The 18,841-nt window shown below is 46.2% G+C and overlaps 1 protein-coding gene across 2 annotated transcripts in view; it reads right to left on the reverse strand.

The window, feature by feature from the left end:
- MED14 (mediator complex subunit 14) overlaps positions 1–18,841 on the reverse strand; it is an 84,375-nt gene that overhangs the window by 16,527 nt on the left and 49,007 nt on the right. For both annotated transcript variants that reach the window (XM_061627463.1, XM_061627462.1), the window contains exons 17-19: positions 8,330–8,490; positions 8,082–8,228; positions 7,876–7,967 (exon numbers count right to left, since the gene is read on the reverse strand). In XM_061627463.1, the coding sequence (XP_061483447.1) occupies positions 7,876–7,967; positions 8,082–8,228; positions 8,330–8,490 (400 nt within the window). The remainder of the gene's footprint in view (positions 1–7,875; positions 7,968–8,081; positions 8,229–8,329; positions 8,491–18,841) is intronic.

The following is an 18,841-nucleotide window of genomic DNA, read 5'->3' on the forward strand; positions in this document are numbered from 1 at the left end:
CAAAAAAGGTACGGTTGGACTTACCGTGAACGGTGTTTCTTCATGGATGCCATGAGGTCTCCACGTGGGTTACAGTACCCAATCAGCTCGAGACAGGAACCTGTCATAATTTTTTCCTGGCTCCTCCCCTTCTTACTGAGGTGATGCCAGTTCTCTTACTTGGCTAGCTCGGAACTTCACCTCAGTGTAACATAGAAAGAAAGAAATGCGAAGGTAGAGACAAACAGTATAAGATCGGATAGCGCATAGTGCAGATGGAATTCCCAGCCCCTCATAGGGAGGGTCGTGGAGACCTCATGGCATCCATGAAGAAACACCGTTCACGGTAAGTCCAACCGTACCTTCTTTCATGGATGCCAGTGAGGTCTCCACGTGGGACGTACTAAAGCTCGGCCATAGGGTGGGTCTATTGATTAAGGACCTGCTGTAGAACTCTACGACCAAATGCAGCCTCCGCAGATGCGTACAAGTCCATTTTGTAGTGCCGGGTAAACGACGAAGGCGAGGCCCAAGTTGCTGCCCTGCAGATCTCCTCCAATGGGGCATTAGCCAAAAAAGCCGCTGTTGTGGCTGCCGCCCTAGTAGAATGCGCCGTGATCCCGTGCGGCACGGGTTTACTGAATGATCTGTAGGCCAAGGAGATGCATGCCTTCAGCCATCTCGCTATAGTTGAGTTTGACACCTTGTGGCCCAGAGTCGGAGAGTGGAAAGATATCAGCAGAGATTCCAATCTACGGAACTGTGCTGTCCTACTGATGTATACCTTCAACGCCCTCCTCACATCAAGGGAGTGCCATGCCCTTTCCGTGGGGTGTTTAGGGTTTGGGCAAAACGTGGGCAGCATGATCTCCTGTCGTAGGTGAAACTGAGATCTGACCTTTGGAATGAAGCCAGGAGCGATCCGGAGTACAACTCTATTCTTATAGAAGGTGCAGAGGTGTTTTAGCACTGATAGAGCCTGAATCTCTGATACCCTACGTGCTGACGTGATTGCTATGAGGAACGTGACTTTGAAGGCGAGTATTCGCAAAGGAACTGTCTGCAGAGGTTCAAATGGAGGTTTTTGTAGTGCGGTCAGTACTGTATGCAGGTGCCATGAAGGAAATCTGTGCACTACCGGAGGGCTAATAACGGTTGCCCCTGTTAGAAATCTCTTGAGTAACGGATGTGACGCTAGAGAAACCCCTTCGTCTAAAGATAGAACGGATGCAAGTGCCGACAGTTGACGCTTGAGGGTGTTAGGACGTAGACCCTGGTTAAGGCCCTCCTGGAGGTACTGCAGAATATGTGGTGCAGATGCCGTCATAGGATCGGTGTCGTGAGCTGTACACCAACGTAGGAAAGCTGCCCAAGTGGATTGGTATATCCTGAGCGTAGACGGTCTACGTGACGCCAGGATAGTTGCTGTTGCGTCAGGTGAGATCTGTAATGCTAACAGCCTGCTCCATTCAACCTCCAGGCGACTAGTTGAAGCCAGGCTGGGTCTGGGTGGAGGACCGGTCCCTGATGTAACAGGTCATGGCGATCTGGAAGTGCGAGCGGGGTTTTGACAGACATCTGGACGAGGTCTGCAAACCACAGTCTTCTCGGCCAGTATGGGGCTATTAGGACCACCTGCGCCTCTTCCCTCCTGATCTTGTTGAGGACTCTGGCTATGAGAGGAGTCAGTGGAAACGCATACAATAGAAGCTATGGCCAGCTCGCCGTCAGTGCGTCTGTCTGTTCTGCCACACGCGTCTGGAATCTTGTAAAGAATCAAGGGATTTGATAGTTGGCATCTGAGGCAAAAAGGTCCACTTCTAGTTTTCCAAATTGCTGTTGAACCATCAGGAAGACACTTCTGTTGAGTGCCCATTCCCCTGGGAATATCTGACGTCTGCTGAGCCAATCCGCCTGGTCGTTCATTGCCCCCTGCAGGTATTCCGCCGTCACAGATGTAAGGCGATGCTCTGCCCAGGAGAGCATGGACGTTGCTTCTCTGCTGAGGAGTTTGGATCGGGTCCCTCCTTGCCTCATTATGTATGATCTGGTCGACGTGTTGTCTGTTTTGATCAATACATTGGGGCAGTGAAGACTGGGAAAGAAATGCTTCAGCGCCAGATGAGCCGCCCTCAGTTCCAGCCAATTGATGGACCTGGCTGCCTCTGGTGGACTCCAACGTCCCTGTACGAAAAGATCCATATAATGGGCACCCCAGCCCCCGAGGCTTGCATCTGAAGTGATTATTGCCCGGGGCGGCTCCTGTATCGGGATCCCCCTGGACAAATTTGAGTCCTGATGCCACCAGGTGAGTGACTGACGCACGTCGTGTGGCAAGGCAACCTTGCGGTGTCGTCTGGAGGCAATGTCTCTCTGGAATTTGATCAGAAGATGTTGCAGAGAACGTGAGTGAAGCCTGGCCCATGGGGTAACTGCTATAGATGATGCCATCATTCCGAGCAGTTTTGCCAGGCGCATCAAGTCCGATTTCGGTTGTCCGCATATGGAGCGTGCTAGATCAGTGATGGCCCGGATCCTCTGTGGTGCCAGCGTTATAGTTTGTGCAGTGGTGTCTATCACCGTGCCTAGGTGTATTAGTGATTGTGTGGGGTAGAGGTGGCTCTTTAGAACATTCACTAAAAACCCGTGGCTCTGTAGGAAACTGAATGTAAGCTTTAAGTCTTTGTTTGCCTGGGTAAACGACCGGGACCTGAGTAGCAGGTCGTCCAAATAAGGGGAAATATGCACCCCTGCCAGGCGTAGACCTGAGAGTGCTGCTGTCAGCACCTTGGTGAAAATTCTGGGTGCCGTGGCCAGCCCGAATGGGAGAGCTTTGTACTGAAAGTGTTCGTTGTTGTATGTAAACCGGAGCAACCTTCTGTGTCTGGGGTGAATTGGAATGTGCAGGTAGGCCTCTTTGAGGTCTATGGATACCAAATAGTCGTGGGGTTGGAGTGCCTCCCTGATTGAAGCGATTGTTTCCATCCGGAAAGTCTTGCGCTTCAGGAACTGGTTGACAAACCTGAGGTCGAGCACCCCCCTGAACGAATTGTCCTTTTCTGCCACCAAAAAGAAGAGGGAGTATACTCCGGAAAACCGTTCCTTTATTGGGACGGGTTCTATGGCTGAGACTTGTAGAAGGTGCTCTATTTCTTCTAGGAATGTCCCGTGTTTTTGTGGTGATGTCAGTCTGTGAGAGAAGACGAAACATGGGGGTGGATACTGGTGTAACTCTAGTCTGTATCCATCTTTGATAATGCTCAGGACCCATTTGTCTTTTGTTGTTGTCTGCCATTGGTTCAGGAAGTAATTGAGTCGACCGCCTACAGGTATAGAGTCAGAAGCGTTGTTGTGGTTGACGCTGCTGCCTAGTCTGGTAGGATTGTTGTCTATTCTGGTGGAATCTCTGGAGAGGCTTCTGGTTTTGCCAAGGAAAACGGGAGCCTCTGAAATCCCTCTGTCTGTTACTAAAGAAGGGCCTTGAGCCACGAAAGGAGCGCATCTGAAAAGTGGGGGTATAGCGTCGAAATGGCCTTTTTTCGTCTTTACCCTGTGAGGGCATCACTTTCTTTTTATCTTTATTGTCCACCAAAACTTCTGCCAGATTGTCTTCCCCAAACAATTTTCCACCTGTATATTTAGCCGTGGCTAGATTAAATCTGGATGCATTGTCCGCATCCCAGTGCGAAAGCCATACTAGGCGTCTGGCTACCACTGCCGTGGCCATAGCCCTGGCTGCAAATTGTGAGGAGTCCATGGTAGCGTCTGCTACGAAAGCGATGCAGCGTGAGAGTTTTAAAATGGACTTTCGTAACTTGGAAACCTCTAGGTCTTGATTTTGGGCTAGGTCCTCAATCCACAGCAGTGATGCCCTAGAGAATACTGAGGCTGCCACCGAGGCTCTTATGGACATCGCCGTCGCCTCATGCACTCGCTTAAGTGCCAGATCTGACTTACGCTGTATCGGATCTTTGAGATGAGCATCCCCATCCCGTGGCAAGATGGAATGTGATAGGAGAGCAGTAATAGGCCCATCTATGTCTGGGGCTCGCAACTGCTCCATGACACTGGGTTCTAAGGTATACAGTCTATTAGCCCAGTTAGTCCCCCTTTTGGGGTATAGCGGTAGTTCCCACTCCTGTTGAATATTAGTCAACAGCATAGGTGGGCACGGAATGCCCTTAGGCCCAGCCTTTATGGTAGGCAGCACCATAGCCTGTCTGGAGGATGTAGATTGTTCCTCAGAAGGAGCAGTCAGCTCCAGGGAAGCGATCACCTTTTTTAACAATGGTTCAAAATGAACTTCCAAAAATAGTCTGACCGAAGTTTGAGCCTCTGTATCTGAGGCATCGGTCCATTCTCTGTCATCCCTGGACCCCACAGAATCGGTTTCTGATAAAGGATCCTGGTGATCCTGCTCATAATACCCCCTACCCACGGCCACCAAAGTCGGGTCAGGGGAAGGCTGTCTGACAACGTGGCGTGGCCTCTTACACGGGGGGGCGGCTACTGGCGGAGACTGCGGGCATTGTGGGGCATCACTTTAAGTGGTGGGACCTCCTCTAATAGCACCTGCTTAAGTTGTCGGATTACATCAGGCGAAAATAATTGTGCCAGCGTCATCGAAGAGGTTATTAAGGAAGCTGGCATAGGCTGAGGAGAGAGCTGGGGTGGAGAAGCGGGGGGGCCATACTGTGCATGGGCTTCCATCACTTCGTCGTCCTCTGACCTGCTGTCCTCCAGCTGCTCCAGTAGATGGTGCTGGACTGCGGGCTCTATAGAGCACGCCTCTTGTGTGCCACTCAAAATGGCTGCCGCCGCATTTTCGGCGGGAAAACTTATTGGGGAGCTGGAGGAGGCAGTAGGCACTGGCGAAAACCTTACCTCTCGCAGCAGGCCTCCGCCTCGAGTGTTCGAATCGGAAGGGCGATGAGAGCTATGCCGCGATGTAGTAGCGAAATTCACGCTCTGACGCGAGGCTTCTTGCCTATGCTCCGCCATATCCAATGTCTGCAGGGAACTGACCGCAACAGGAGCTGGGTGCGGCCCTGATTTTTTGTGTCCCTTCTTTTTCTCGGATGGCGGGACAGACGGCGGCCGGGAACTGACTGCAGCAGGAGCTGAGTGCTGCCCTGACCCCTTATGGCCTTGCAGGGAACCGACCACAGTAGCCACTGTGTGCTGCCCTGTTCCTCTAAGGGTTTTTGTCCTGGTGGTCTGAGAAGATGGTGCTGTTTCCATATCTCAGACGAGAGAGAAAATAGGGATAAGAAAGGAAGAATAGAGATAGTAATTCCTTTTTTTAAAAAAACTAATTAATACAGAGTGTACGAAATCAAGTATAGAAAGAACGAAGGAAAAAGAGGAGGAAAAAGGCTGATAGTCATAGGAGTTAGAGAAAACAGCCAAAGGTTGTTGCCCGAGCTGAGACAGGAACAGAACTGGCATCACCTCAGTAAGAAGGGGAGGAGCCAGAAAAAAATTATGACAGGTTCCTGTCTCGAGCTGATTGGGGACTGTAACCCACGTGGAGACCTCACTGGCATACATGAAAGAATCTTTATTTCACATATACTCTTGTGGGGTCTGAACTGGTAGTGACTGACCAGGAATGAGCCCTTGAGGTCATCAAGGATAGCTTGATGAAAATGTCAACCCAGTGTGTAGCAGCTATGAAAGAGGCAAATTCCATGTTAGGGACCATGAGGAAAGGTACTGAAAAATAAAACTGCTGATATCCTAATGACATAATATAACACTATGATGTGACTACATCTGGAATACTGTGTACAGTTCTGGTCGCCTCACCTCAAAAAGGATACTGTAGAGTTGGAAAAGGTTCAGAAAAGGGCAACAAAAATGATCAAGGGGATGGAGCAACTCCCCTATGAAGAAAGGTTTTTGGTTTAGAGCAGGGCTCTGAACCTGCAGTCCATGAACACGGATGGGCTTCAGAGGGTCCATGAACCAGGCACCAAAAAAAAATCAATTTCCAATGCTATAAAATTATTTTTATTTTATTTATTTGTTTACTTATGAGGGTCCATAGCTTTCATCAGATTCTCAAAAGGGTCACGACCCCAAAAAAGGTGAAGAACCACTGGTTTAGAGAAAAAGTGAGCAAGAGATGACTTATTTAGGTATTTCAAGTCCTACTTGGTGAATGGAGGCTCCAGGGAAGGGACTACCCAGAAACAACCTGGAGGTCCAACATTTTTTCTTTGTCCTAGTGCCCACTGAAGAAATGTATACAATTATGCATGTCATGGAGAAGTTTTTCTCCCTCTCTCATAACACTAGAACTTGTGGACATCCAGTGAGGCTGAATGTTGGAAGATTCAGTACAGATAAAGTACTTCTTCATACAGAGCACACTAAAACTGTGGAATATGCGCCCATAAGAGAAGAGGCTTTAAAAGAGGATTAAACAAATTCATGGAGGATAAGGCTATCAATGGCTACTGGCCATGATGGCTATGCTCTGCCTCCATGGTCAGAAGCAGTATGCTGGAAACCGCAGGAGGAGAGTATAATTAGACAAATAATTTGTCTAATACCCCAAGATTCAGGGCCCAATGTCTACACTTCAGTGAAAACTGCAGTGTTTTACAATAAAAAAAGTGGTGATTCATATCATGTTTCTGGCAATATCAAACAGATGCAACCCTAAAGCATCCTAGGTACTGAGGTGGCTCATAAGTAATTCTAAACCACAGGAATGAACATTATGCCCATGCACTTCCTTCTCACGCCACCCACTATTTCCTGGTTTGTGGCAACCCATAACTTGTCATGACATCTAAGCCAGCAATCTATATGTCATGCCCCCCTCAGAGGACTCATCCGAGGAGGAAGAGGAGTGGGAGACCGCAGACCCAGGAGAGGGGACAAGCAGGAGACAGCCCAAGACCCTTCACCAGACACAAGCCTCTGAGAGAGCCTGCCTGTCAGAGTCAGGAAGCAACCAGGAGGCTGCCCCTTCCCCAGCAGAGAGAAGGCACCAACAGGTGTTGCAGCAACAAAGGCAATCAGCAGGAGAGCTCGCAAGAACACAGGCTGATTGTAGGCACCTGGGCCAGCACGCAGGGTACAAAAGGCTGGGAGGAAAGGGAGACTCCTTGCTAGAGTCAACATCAAGCATTACTGCAGATATTACTCAAGCTCTCCTGTTAAACCCATGCCTTGAACCCTGCCCTGCCTGATCAGATCTCTTGGATTCTGGACATTTGGACTCCCTTAAGGACTTCTCTGCCTCCTCCTTCAGCGCTTCCCAAATGGTAAACATGCTGGCCGGCCCCCTGGTTCCTCCTGCCTGGCAGATTTATGGTCTGGCCTTATCTGTGAATTAGCTGCACACCTCTGTGAACCCCTGCGTTTGACACCATAGTTGGCACATTTGGATATAAAGGCAAACTATGGTTTGCATTAAGCAGAGAATATGTGCAGAAGGAGCATGCAACCCTGAAATTCAGTCACATACACATGAACTGTTAGTTGCCTCTGCCTTGTTTTCCCTAATTCTATACTCCCACAATACCGCCCATCCCCTACAATATCCCACACTTTTCCTTAGAGTCCTCTGATCTCCAGAAGATGATTTTCAGGGGGCATAGGAAGCTGCAGTGGGGATTCTCCTTGTGCAAGTGCAGCACTGGATACCACCAAGGTGGTTTGAGATAACTGCACTGTACAGTGGTAAACTAAGGAGAAAAATCAAGAATAAACTGGAAATGACTTTAATAAACAACTGTAGCATACAAAACACAGGACTGAACTAATTTGTGTACAGTTAGCATGGGGGCAGCTTTATAACTAATGAACAATGCAACAGCAAAATGATGGACATTCAAGAAGTGCTATTAATATAGCTTCAGGAGTACGCTAAAAAAACCTTACCAAACTTCCTTTGGTAGTTCCATAACAAAGGATTAGCTTCCGATAATTGTAGATTCGAACCTCTGAGAAAACATTTAAATGGCTCGGTATTTCTTCAAGAGATGAAAGAAAGGTGGTGAGGGCAGGGAAGAAAAGATGCAAAAAAATATATAAATTGTTTTGGTAGAGCTTTTACAATAATATAAGACAAAGGGGAATGTCTTTACCTGGTAAGCATCGGGCAAATTCCAACACACATTCATATAATCGAGCAATACTATTCCAGTCATTGAGAAACATCTCAACTACTTTTCGACCCCCAACTGGTTCAGACAATTGGCTTTCGTATGTCAGGTAAACATGACGGGTTGGTCCTACAAAATAAAAGAGATGGTCCAATCGTGGTCAATTCACACTGGCACACAGAAAACATAAGCAGAAAATGGGAAATGTGCAAGAAAATTAGAACACTAACCTTGTTCCCTGGATGAAGTGCTATTAAGTGGACAATTTGCAAATACCAGTTCAGCCACCCATGTGCGGTTATTTCTACCTTGCAATCGAAAAGTGCAATCAAGAAGAGAACGGTCTAGAGCCTTCTGGGTTTCTTCACTTGTACCCTTACATGGAGGAATTCTGTTGAAAAGGGTAAAGGTAAGACCATGTATTTATTTTAGTCTCATAGCAAACAATTCAGCATATTATTTTCAATATTTTCAGGTGAACACAACTTGTACAATAGGTGCTCTTGCAAGGAAACTGTGAAAATGTACTAGAAAACTGTAAAACAGTAACAGCACACACAGGCATCGCATTTCAGCAAATTACGAAATGCAGAATTCACATAAACCATAGTGATAAAGAAGTCGAATTTTGTGGTTTGGCTATGATACATCTCAGGGATACCTTTACATAAGATAAAACTGAGACGGATTAAGGATGAGTAACAGGTGGCAGGGAGACTGTATTTTTATAGTATACAAATTCAACCACCAAACTCCCTTTCAAAATCCATTTTTATTCTTAAAATTTAACTAAGTTTTAAGACTAAATTAGATTAGCTGAAATCAGTTCCAAAAGTCCAATATTAAGTGGTCAAAGTTGTGCTGACTCAGCAGACTGGCCTTTAAAGATATAATCTGCAAGGGTGGCCAGACTTCAAGTTTGTTGGATCTGTTTTGTTTTTAACCAGAACCCAAAGATGGAACCCAACTGGAGCCTGGTGAAAAAGACATATACTCACAATGAAAGAATTCTGTGCCCAGTAGTTTTGTTTGGAGTACCAGAACTGAGCGGATCCACACCCTGGTTATCCCAAACTTTCTTCAACTTAGAAGTATAATTTAAAGTGGCCATGGGCACAGAAGTCATTTTGGTGCTGCTACTGTTGAACAACTGGGAGTCAGAAATCCTTGCTGATCCACAGCAAATCATTCAAAGTGCTACCAGTAAATCCAGATCTATCTTCTGCCCACCCCAATCTACATAGCTTTTTCCTCATTTCAAAACACAGCTACTGCAGTTTTAGAAGAATGACTAGGAAGTATGGAAAGTACTAGGAACTGCATCTGAAACACCATCCAAGCCTAGCTCCTCTGAAGTTTATGAGCCTCTCGCAGAAACTAGTAACGTGTTTTAAACTTCACATAAACTATGTGATTTTAAAGAAAATATGGATTCATTTTCAAGCTCACTTTCCTTTCTGCATAAATTTCAGGGGCACTGAAAACAAGACGCAACCATGGCCATATCTGCAGATTTTAGTCCAATATAATTATACAGCCACAAGAGTGGCTGTATACTATAGCCAGCATGGATTTTTCACATTCCGCAAAGTTAAATTGAAAAAAAAACCCATGCCATTCTGATGCTTCCCATAAACTCATTTCAAAATAAAACCTTACCAAAGTTATACTTGTGAACTCAGAAATGCTTGCTTAAAAACCCTCTCAATTTTCATGGTGATACACAAAACAGTCAGAGAGAATAGAGAGTTCAAAGTGTAGAAAGAGAGGAAAAAATCCCAGAGCCCTTTTGGACTTTTTCTCTGAGAGTTCTCATAACCTGTTGAAATTCATTAAAAATCATCCATGTTCACAGAGTACCTGTAATCCTAATACTGACCTTGCCCCATACTCTGACCTCCATCTTCTGCAGTTTAAAAGTTAAAAAAATGCCTGGCTGATTTTTAATTGATTCAAGAACTTTTTGGCTGGAACTGTATGATAATGTCAGGCATGCTCAGTAAAAACCAACTGTCAGAGTTCTAAAAGCCAGACTTCCAGCTGCCTGGCTTGGCTAATCAGGGGGCCACACCCACACCAGACTTTGATTTCACTTGAGACAGTCATGGCTTACCTCAGAGAATCCTGGGAAGTGCAGTTTGTGAAGAGTGCTGAGAGGAGACTCCTGTTCCACTGAGAGAGCTCTAGTGGCCAGAGTGATTTAACAACCAGCTGCTCTGAAGCTCTGTGAGGGAAACAGGGCATATCCTAGCAACTCTTAGCACCCTTCACTAACTGCACTTCCCAGGATTCTTTGAGAGAAGTCATGTCTGTCCAAAGTGAAATAAAGGCCTGGTGTGGATGTGGTCAGGGACAGCTTTGGTTTAAATTTGGGTGGGAGGCTACCTGTGCCTGCTGTAGAATAAAAAGGTGGGGGAAATGCTGAAAAACAATGATCCTGTTCACATTGTTTTCCTTTTGGAAAGGAAAGGGGCTTCCCTTCTGCCCAGTGCACACCCACCCAATATCCTCCCCTCCCCTCCCTGCCCCTCCCCCAGGTCAGTGTTGGACTACGACCTGGGAGACCAGGGTTGGGAGACCAGGGTTCAAATCCCCACACAGCCATGAAGCTCACTGGGTGACCTTGGGCCAGTCACTGCCTCTCAGCCTCAGTGGAAGGCAATAGTAAAACCTCCTCTGAATACCATTTACCATGAAAACCCTATTCATAGGGTAGCCATAAGTCAGGATCAACTTGAAGGCAGTCCATTTCCATTTTCAAACATGATTCCCCCCCTGCGCAGGAAGATGAGCACGCCCTGCCCTAGCCCGCAGATTCTCCGTCCTTTGCTCCATGTTCCTGGCGTCAAAAAACCTGGACGGGGCGCTATGTTTCCCTCTGTTCCTATTTCTCCCGCCTGGCTGAAGATGTCATGCCCAGGGAAACTCGTACCCGTCTCAGTCCCAAAGCAGGGCAGCGGTGGATGTATGTAATTTATTCTGAGTTTCTTTCCTGGACATTTTTTTTTCTTAATAATGTTATTTGTTATTTAGTTTAATTTCTGTAAATTGTATTGCTTTCATTGATGTATTTTTATACTTTTGTTTATTTTTCTTTGTAAGCCGCCTTGAGGGCCTTTGGCCGAAAAGCAGGGTATAAATAAATAATAATAATGATAATAATAATAATAATAATGATTGCACAGAAATAAATCCTACTGAACTCAAAAAGTATGCAAATGATCAAACTCACCCTCCCTTCTCCTCCCTCCTATCCCCTCCCTCTTGCCCCTTCCCTTCCCCCTCCTCCCCCTCCCCATGATCAGTTTTAACTATGTTAAGCATGATTGCACGGAAGTAAATACCACTGAACTCTATAAGCATGTAAATGATCAAACCTGCCCTGCCCTCTCCCTTCCTTTGCCCCCCTCCAATACACTCGTTCCCCTTCCCCCTCCCCCTCTTCTTCCCCCATGGTCAGTTTTTCCTATCCTAACCATGATTGCATAGGAGTAAATCCCATTGAACTCAATAAGCATGCCAATGATCAGACGTGCTTTTCCCCTCCTTCCCCTCTCCTCTCCCTTCCTCCTCCCCTCCCCTCCTCCTCCTTTCCCCTCCCCCCCGGTCAGTTCTACCTATCCTAAGCATGATTGCACGGGGGTAAATCACACTGAATTCAATAAACATGATCCAACCTTTCCTTCTCCTCCCCTCTCCCTCCTGCCTGCTCCTATCCCAGTCCTCCCCTCCACATTTCCTCCCCCTACTTCCCTCCCCATCCCCTGGGCTCAGTTTCACCTACCCTAAGCATGATTGCAGGGGAGTAAATCCCATTGAACTCAATAAGCATGCCAATGATCAATCCATTTTCAGCAAACTTGCACAGGATCCCATTTCTTACCTCCCGGATTTAAAAGCAGGGAAATTCACTGATAGGCAAAAAACCTTGCGGTTTAAGAACATACCTATAGCCCACAGATATTTCTATCAAACTTTAAAAAGCAGGGAAATTGGGCAGCTACAGTGAATGCACCAGGGGAGCAGGAGACCTGACCTCCTCTCTGAGATATTGTACTGCCCTACAAATTGGTCAAAATGCAAACAACATTTGGGTTGGTCTTTCACAGTCCAATCCACTTCCTGTCTAGTTTGGAAGAATTTGGTAACGTGCCTCTGAGCATATGGTGAGTGGTGGCAACACCTGCAATCAGCCCAAATAATAGAAACAAGGCATGTGCTGCCCTGATCTTGTTTTAGCAGGGGGGAAGCAACATTGTTAAGACAGTTGATATAGTTCAGATGGTCACTTTAAATATGTCTGATTTACTTTGCAATTTTAGTGAAGTTTCCTATAGGAAATCATTTTCTTTTGTTTCTGTTTCTGTGAATATGTGAAGTACAAAAACACTTTGCAAAATTTACACTAAAAAACTCCAAATATAATTGTGGAATATTGGCACTGACCTCTGCAGAATAGTCTCCAGTGGACCTCAGGAGTGTCTCAATTTGTACAAGATAAAACAGTGGGAGGTGAAATATATCCTAGCAAAATTCTAGGTGTGCTCTATGTTTTTAATTGACCGTGCCCACCTTGCCTTAAATAAAGTGGTTTAAACATAGCAGGCTGAAAACATGCATCCTCTTTTTTCGAACAGCTAGAGTCATTGCCCCCCTTTAGGATGCACACCTTAACGTGGTGAGGGGGTTTGAGAGTGTTGAAGAAGCTGAGAGCAATGCCGTCAGGAGTCTAGACCAAGAGGCTAGACTCCTAGCAGGGGCACCCAAGGCAGAATGGTCAAAGCTGAGACACCAGACTAAGATGCATCCAAACTCAGAGGAAGGCAATGGTAAACCACCTCTGAATACCTCTTACCACGAAAGCCCTATGAACAGAGTATCCAAAATGCAACACGAGATAGTGCTGAAAGATGAGACCCCCCCCAGGTCAGAAGACACTCACAGAGCTACTGGGGAAGAACAAAGGGCAAGTACGAGTAGTGCTGTGACTAATGACGCAGCTGGGTCAAAGCCGAAAGGAAGCCCAGAGGCTGATGCGCACAGATGCGAAAGGGGAGTCCGGAGTTGTAAGACGCACACAATAGGAACATGGAATGTGAGAAGCACGAACCAGGGAAAGTTAGAAATTGTCAAGCAAGAAGGTACAGTTTGTACTTACCGTAAATGCTAGTCCTTCATGAATGACAAGAGGTCTCCACGTGGGTTCTATAGCTCCCCCTACTACTCGAAGACAGGAACACCACAAGAAACGTTTCTTTGCTCCTCCCTCCTTGCTAAGGCTCAGTTTTCATTCTTGTAAAGCTCTGCCAACAGCCTCAGCTCATTGTTTTGAAAACAATATAGTGAAAAAACACAAGTGTTAAGAACATGCAAACATGTAACAGTAACGAAGGAAGTCAGAAATGTGCTCAGGTGTGGCACTGTAACTATAATCCCATATAGCCACTCATTTTAGGGAGGGCCCATGGAGACCTCTTGTCATTCATGAAGAACTAGCGTTTACGGTAAGTACAAACTGTACCTTCTCTCATGAATGATAGAGGTCTCCACGTGGAACATGCTAAAGCTACGACCTAGGGTGGGTCAGCTGGAGGCAAAACCTGCTGGAGAACTCTGCGACCAAAGGAAGCCTCCACTGATGCATCGAGGTCAATTTTATAATGCCGTGTAAAGGTAGAAGGGGAGGACCATGTAGCTGCCCTGCAGATCTCATCTATTGAGGCATTGGTGGAAAAAGCTGCCATAGTAGCTGCTGACCTACTGGAATGAGCAGTAAGATGTAATGGAGAGGGCCAGTGTGAAGCCTCATATGCTAGAGAAATACAGGCCTTGATCCACCTAGCTAGAGTGTTCTTTATACCTTGTTCCCTAAGGTAGGTGGATGGAAAGAGACAAACAAGGAATCAGATTTACATAGTGTCGCAGTTCTAGAGAGGTAGACTTTCAGAGCGTGTCTAAGATCGAGGGAATGCCACGCTTTTTCCTTGTGATGAGAGGGATTAGGGCAAAATGAAGGTAATATTACTTCTTGCTTCCTATGGAATGGAGAGTTCACCTTGGGAACGAAGGCTGGATCAACTTTCAGCACCAATTTATATTTGTAAAATATGCACAGATGTTTTTGCATTGAGAGGGCCTGTAACTCAGACACTCTGCGAGCTGATGTGATAGCGATCAGGAATATCAGTTTGAATGACAAGATCCTGAGAGGAACTGAAGATAGAGGCTCAAAAGGAGGCTTCTGAAGAGCTGTGAGGACGGTGTGCAGACTCCAAGATGGAAATCTATGCCATACTGGAGGACTGAGCGCGACAGCCCCTCGAAGGAACCGTTTGAGAAAAGGATGTGCTGCTAGTGAGGTATTGTCGTCGGGAAGCAGGATAGATGAGAGAGCCGATGTTTGTCGTTTTAGAGTATTTGGCCGCATGCCAGCCTGGAGGCCATCTTATAGGAATTGCAGAACTTGAGCTACCGCAGCTGTCTCTGGATGGATATTTTGTTTGGTGCACCATGAGGAAAAGGTTTTCCATGTAGATTGGTAGCTTCTAATGGTAGAAGGGCGCCTTGCAGACAGGATGGTAGACACTACCTCAGGGGAGAATCCTGGTGCTAGCAGCTGGTTGCGCTCAATCTCCATGCGGCTAATCTGAGCCATTGTGGGTTCAGGTGCAGGAGAGGACCCTGATGAAGGAGATCACGGCGTACCGGTAGGTGAAACGGTGGGTCTTGTGCCAGGCGCACTATGTCCGAGAACCACGGACGTCTGGGCCAATATGGGGCCACTAGGACTACATGAGCCTGTGGTGGGTGGGTATTCTGTGAGTTCTATCCTGTATCTGTCTTTGACAATGGAGAGTACCCACTTGTCTTGGGTTGTGTCTTGCCAGCGGGAGGCAAAGTGGGCTAGACGGCCTCCTACTTGCAGGGGCAGCGGTGAGTCAGAAACGTTGGTTCTGACGTCCCTGTCTGGTCTGGTTCTGGCAGAAGGGTTTTGAGGCTTCTGTGTAAACCTCTGCCTGGTCCAGTAGGAGCGTCCACTTTTGAAGTCATGGGCTCTATTGTTGAATCTGGATCCCTGAAAGGACTGAAAAGAGTAGGAGGGGGTGGCAGTGCATTTATATATGCGTTTGTCGTCTCACTTTTGGGATGCCATCACTGTCTTCTTATCTCTGGTCTCTACCAGAACTTCATTCAGTGCCTCATCGCCGAAGAGCTTGGCACCTGAGAAGGGGACAGAAGCTAAGTTAGCCCAGGAAGCTGCATCCACATCCCAGTGGTTGAGCCAAAGATGCCTTCTAGCGACTGCTGCTGCCATTGCCCTCTGAGAGAATTGGGAAGAATCCATGGTGGCATCCGCTATGAATGCCAGTGATCTAGAAACTTTGAGAAGGGTTTTTCTGACTCTAGCTGGATCTCTATTCACATCATCCAGAAGGTCTTCAGGCCATAACAGTGCTGCTCTCGCAAATACAGAAGCTGAAATGGATGCTCTAATTGATAGCGCATTAGCTTCGTGGGAACCCCTCAGGGCCGTGTCAGACTTACATTCTATGGGGTCCTTTAACTGGGCATCCCCATCTTGTGGCAAAAAGGCATGGGACAGTAGAGCAGAAATAGGCCCATCCACAGCCGGAACACGGAGTTGGTTCATCACTTCAGCATCTAGAACTAAAACTTATTGGCATAGTTAATACCCTTTCTGCACTGGAGGGGCAAGTCCCACTCTAACCTCATAATATTTTGGAAATACGTGGGTAAAGGCATGGACCTAGTGGAAGGTTTAGGGACGGGCAGGACAATGGAGCTCTTCGATAGGGGCTCCTGTTGTTTCTGCGTGACCTTTAAATCCAGGGCTGCCACCACTTTACGGAAAAGGGGGGTGAAGTGAGCCTCCACGAACAGTCTGGCAGAACCGATGTCATCTAAATCTGAGCCTTCGCTCCATTCCCCTTCCTCCATATTAGGATCTCTGTCCTCATCAGAGTGGCCTGCGTCTAAGAGGAGGCCTTGCTGAGTGCTGTGGCCTCTGGCCACATCATAAAAGGAAGGAGAGGGTGCCCTATCAGAATGAAGAGGCTCAGGAGAGGGTCTCTTGTTTGCTGGGGGGAGAGCATCAGCATTTTCCCGCACTGAAAGAGAAGACCGCTTAGACGGCCTGCCACTAGCCAGCTCTGCAGCCAGTTCTCCAATCATGGCCTCTTTAAGTTGTTGCAGTATGGCAGGGGATAGCAGGTCCAATAAAGACAATTGCTGCTGTTGAGGCATTACATTTGAGACATGTTGGGAGGGGGGAGTGTGCATGCCCTGACTAGGAGGAACATACGTTCTCTGCTCCTCATGTTTGGATGACAAACGCTCCAGTTCCCTAGGCCTGGCCATGGGGGGGATCACGGAGGCTGAATCGCTGATGTGGTCACAGCGCTAATTTCAAGCAGAAGGAAGGGCATATCGGGTGACGCACCCACTTTAGTAAGCGCCTTTGCAATTTTTATGCAGGAGCGGCCTGGAAAACGGAGGGCAAATGGTGATCCAAAATGGTGGCCGCCGTGTGGTCCTCCAACAAAATGGTGGGCGCCATATCGCAAGCGGCCAAAGACAGGTCCGCAAGAGGCCTTTTTACTAAGGAGGTAATTTGGGGCGACTCACTGTCACCGGAAAGCGTGCGGGGAGCCACAGAGTCCATCCGATGCGAAGTCCCTTCAAGAGGATCGTCCTCGCCAATAAGCAGCTGCTGCTGAGCATTGGCGGGAATCTTAGGCGCGAGGGAGCTGACTACAGCTGAGGCTGAGTACTGCCCTGCTTTTTTGGAGTATTTCTTCGTCTTCTTTGAAGAGTGAGATGCTGCTCTTTCCATGTCTTGCAGGGAGCGGAGCAGGAAAAATGAAAGTGAAAGCACAGAGAGGTGGTAGATAGAGAACTACCAAGGTAAGTAAATAGGTTAGTATTTTTTTTATATAATAAAATGATAGATGATTGAAAGGACTAGAAAGTAGGCAGTCAAAAGTTTGAAAGATCTACAGAGGGAGGAGAAGGCTAAGGTATAAGGGAGACAGCCAAAAAGGGTGTGCTCCGAGCTGAGACAGGAAAGAAAACTGAGCCTCAGCAAGGAGGGAGGAGCAAAAAACTTTTCCTGCGGTGTTCCTGTCTTCGAGCTGTAGGGGGAGCTATAGAACCCATGTGGAGTCCTCTGTCATTCATGAGAGAAATGGAGCGTATCAACATTACAATACTTGGTGTGAGTGAATTAAAATGGACTGAAATGGGACATTTTCAATCAGGCAACTACAAAATATTTTATGCAGGAAATGAGAAATTAAGAAGAAACGGGGTTGCTTTAATAGTGAGAAGTGATGTAGCAAAAGCAATTATGAGCTACAATGCAAGGTCTGAGCGAGTGATATCAATGAGATTAAATGGGAAACCTATTAGCATAACCATCATCCAAGTCTACGCTCCAACATCAAACGCAGAAGAAGAATTGGAGAGATTTTACGCAGAAGTACAGGAGGAAATTGATCACACACCAAAACAAGATATGATGATAATCATGGGGGACTGGAATGCAAAAGTAGGGAACAGAGAAGAACTAGGAATTGTGGGGAAATGGGGCTTAGGAGACAGAAATGAAGCAGGAGAAAGACTTATTGAATTCTGTGAAGCCAATGATTTGTTTCTTGCAAACACATTTTTTGAGCATCCAAAAACACGACTGTACAAGTGGACATCACCAGATGGTTAAAATAGGAATCAAATTGATTATATAATTGGAAACAGAAGATGGAGAAGTTCCATACTTTCTGTAAAAACAAGCCTAGGAGCAGACTGCGGTACAGATCATGAACTGATCATATCAAAAATCAGAGTAAAGCTAAAGAAGAACAAAACACTCATAATGCCAAAATACAATTTAAATAACATCCCAGAAGAATATAAAGATCAAATAAGGAAAAGGTTTGAGGATTTAAACTTAGCTGACAGAGAACCAGAACTATGGACTGAAGTCAGGGACATTATCAGGGAAGAATGCAAAAAGAGAATACCTCTTGTTAAAAACAGAGAAAGACCTCAATGGATGACTGAAGAAACTCTTAAAATGGTCAAAGAGGGAAGGAAAGCAAAAGCAAAAGGAGATAGAAACATGGTCAGAACCCTAAATGCAACTATACAGTGACTACTATTAGGGACAAAGAAAACTATTACAACAGTTATTGTATAGAAATAGAAAAGGACAACAAAATGGGAAGAACAAGAGCCCTATTCCAAAAGATTAGAGAAATGAAATGGAAATTTAAACCACGAGTAGGGATGTTGACTAATCAACAGGAGAACACACTGACTGACTGAGATGAAATAAAAGGAGGATGGAAGCAATACACTGAAGAACTCTATAAAAGAGATGCAAGGATGACAGATTCATTCACGGAGGAAACACATGATGATGAAGAACCAGAAATTTTAGAATGTGAGGTGAAAGCTGCTCTTAAAATTCTTGGAAGAAACAAATCACCAGGAATAGATGGCATACCAACAGAGTTGCTACAAGCTACTGAGAGTGAATCTGTCCAAATTTTGACAAAAATTTGTCAAGAAATATGGAAAACTAAACAATGGCCCACAGACTGGAAGCGTTCAATATATAACCCACTTCCAAAGAAAGGGGATCCCAGAGAATGCAGTAATTATCGAACGATTGCCTTAATATCCCATGCAAGTAAAATGATGCTCAAGATTCTACAACAAAG

The sequence above is a fragment of the Rhineura floridana genome, chromosome 5 (assembly GCF_030035675.1).
Source record: "Rhineura floridana isolate rRhiFlo1 chromosome 5, rRhiFlo1.hap2, whole genome shotgun sequence".
Lineage (NCBI taxonomy): Eukaryota > Metazoa > Chordata > Lepidosauria > Squamata > Rhineuridae > Rhineura > Rhineura floridana.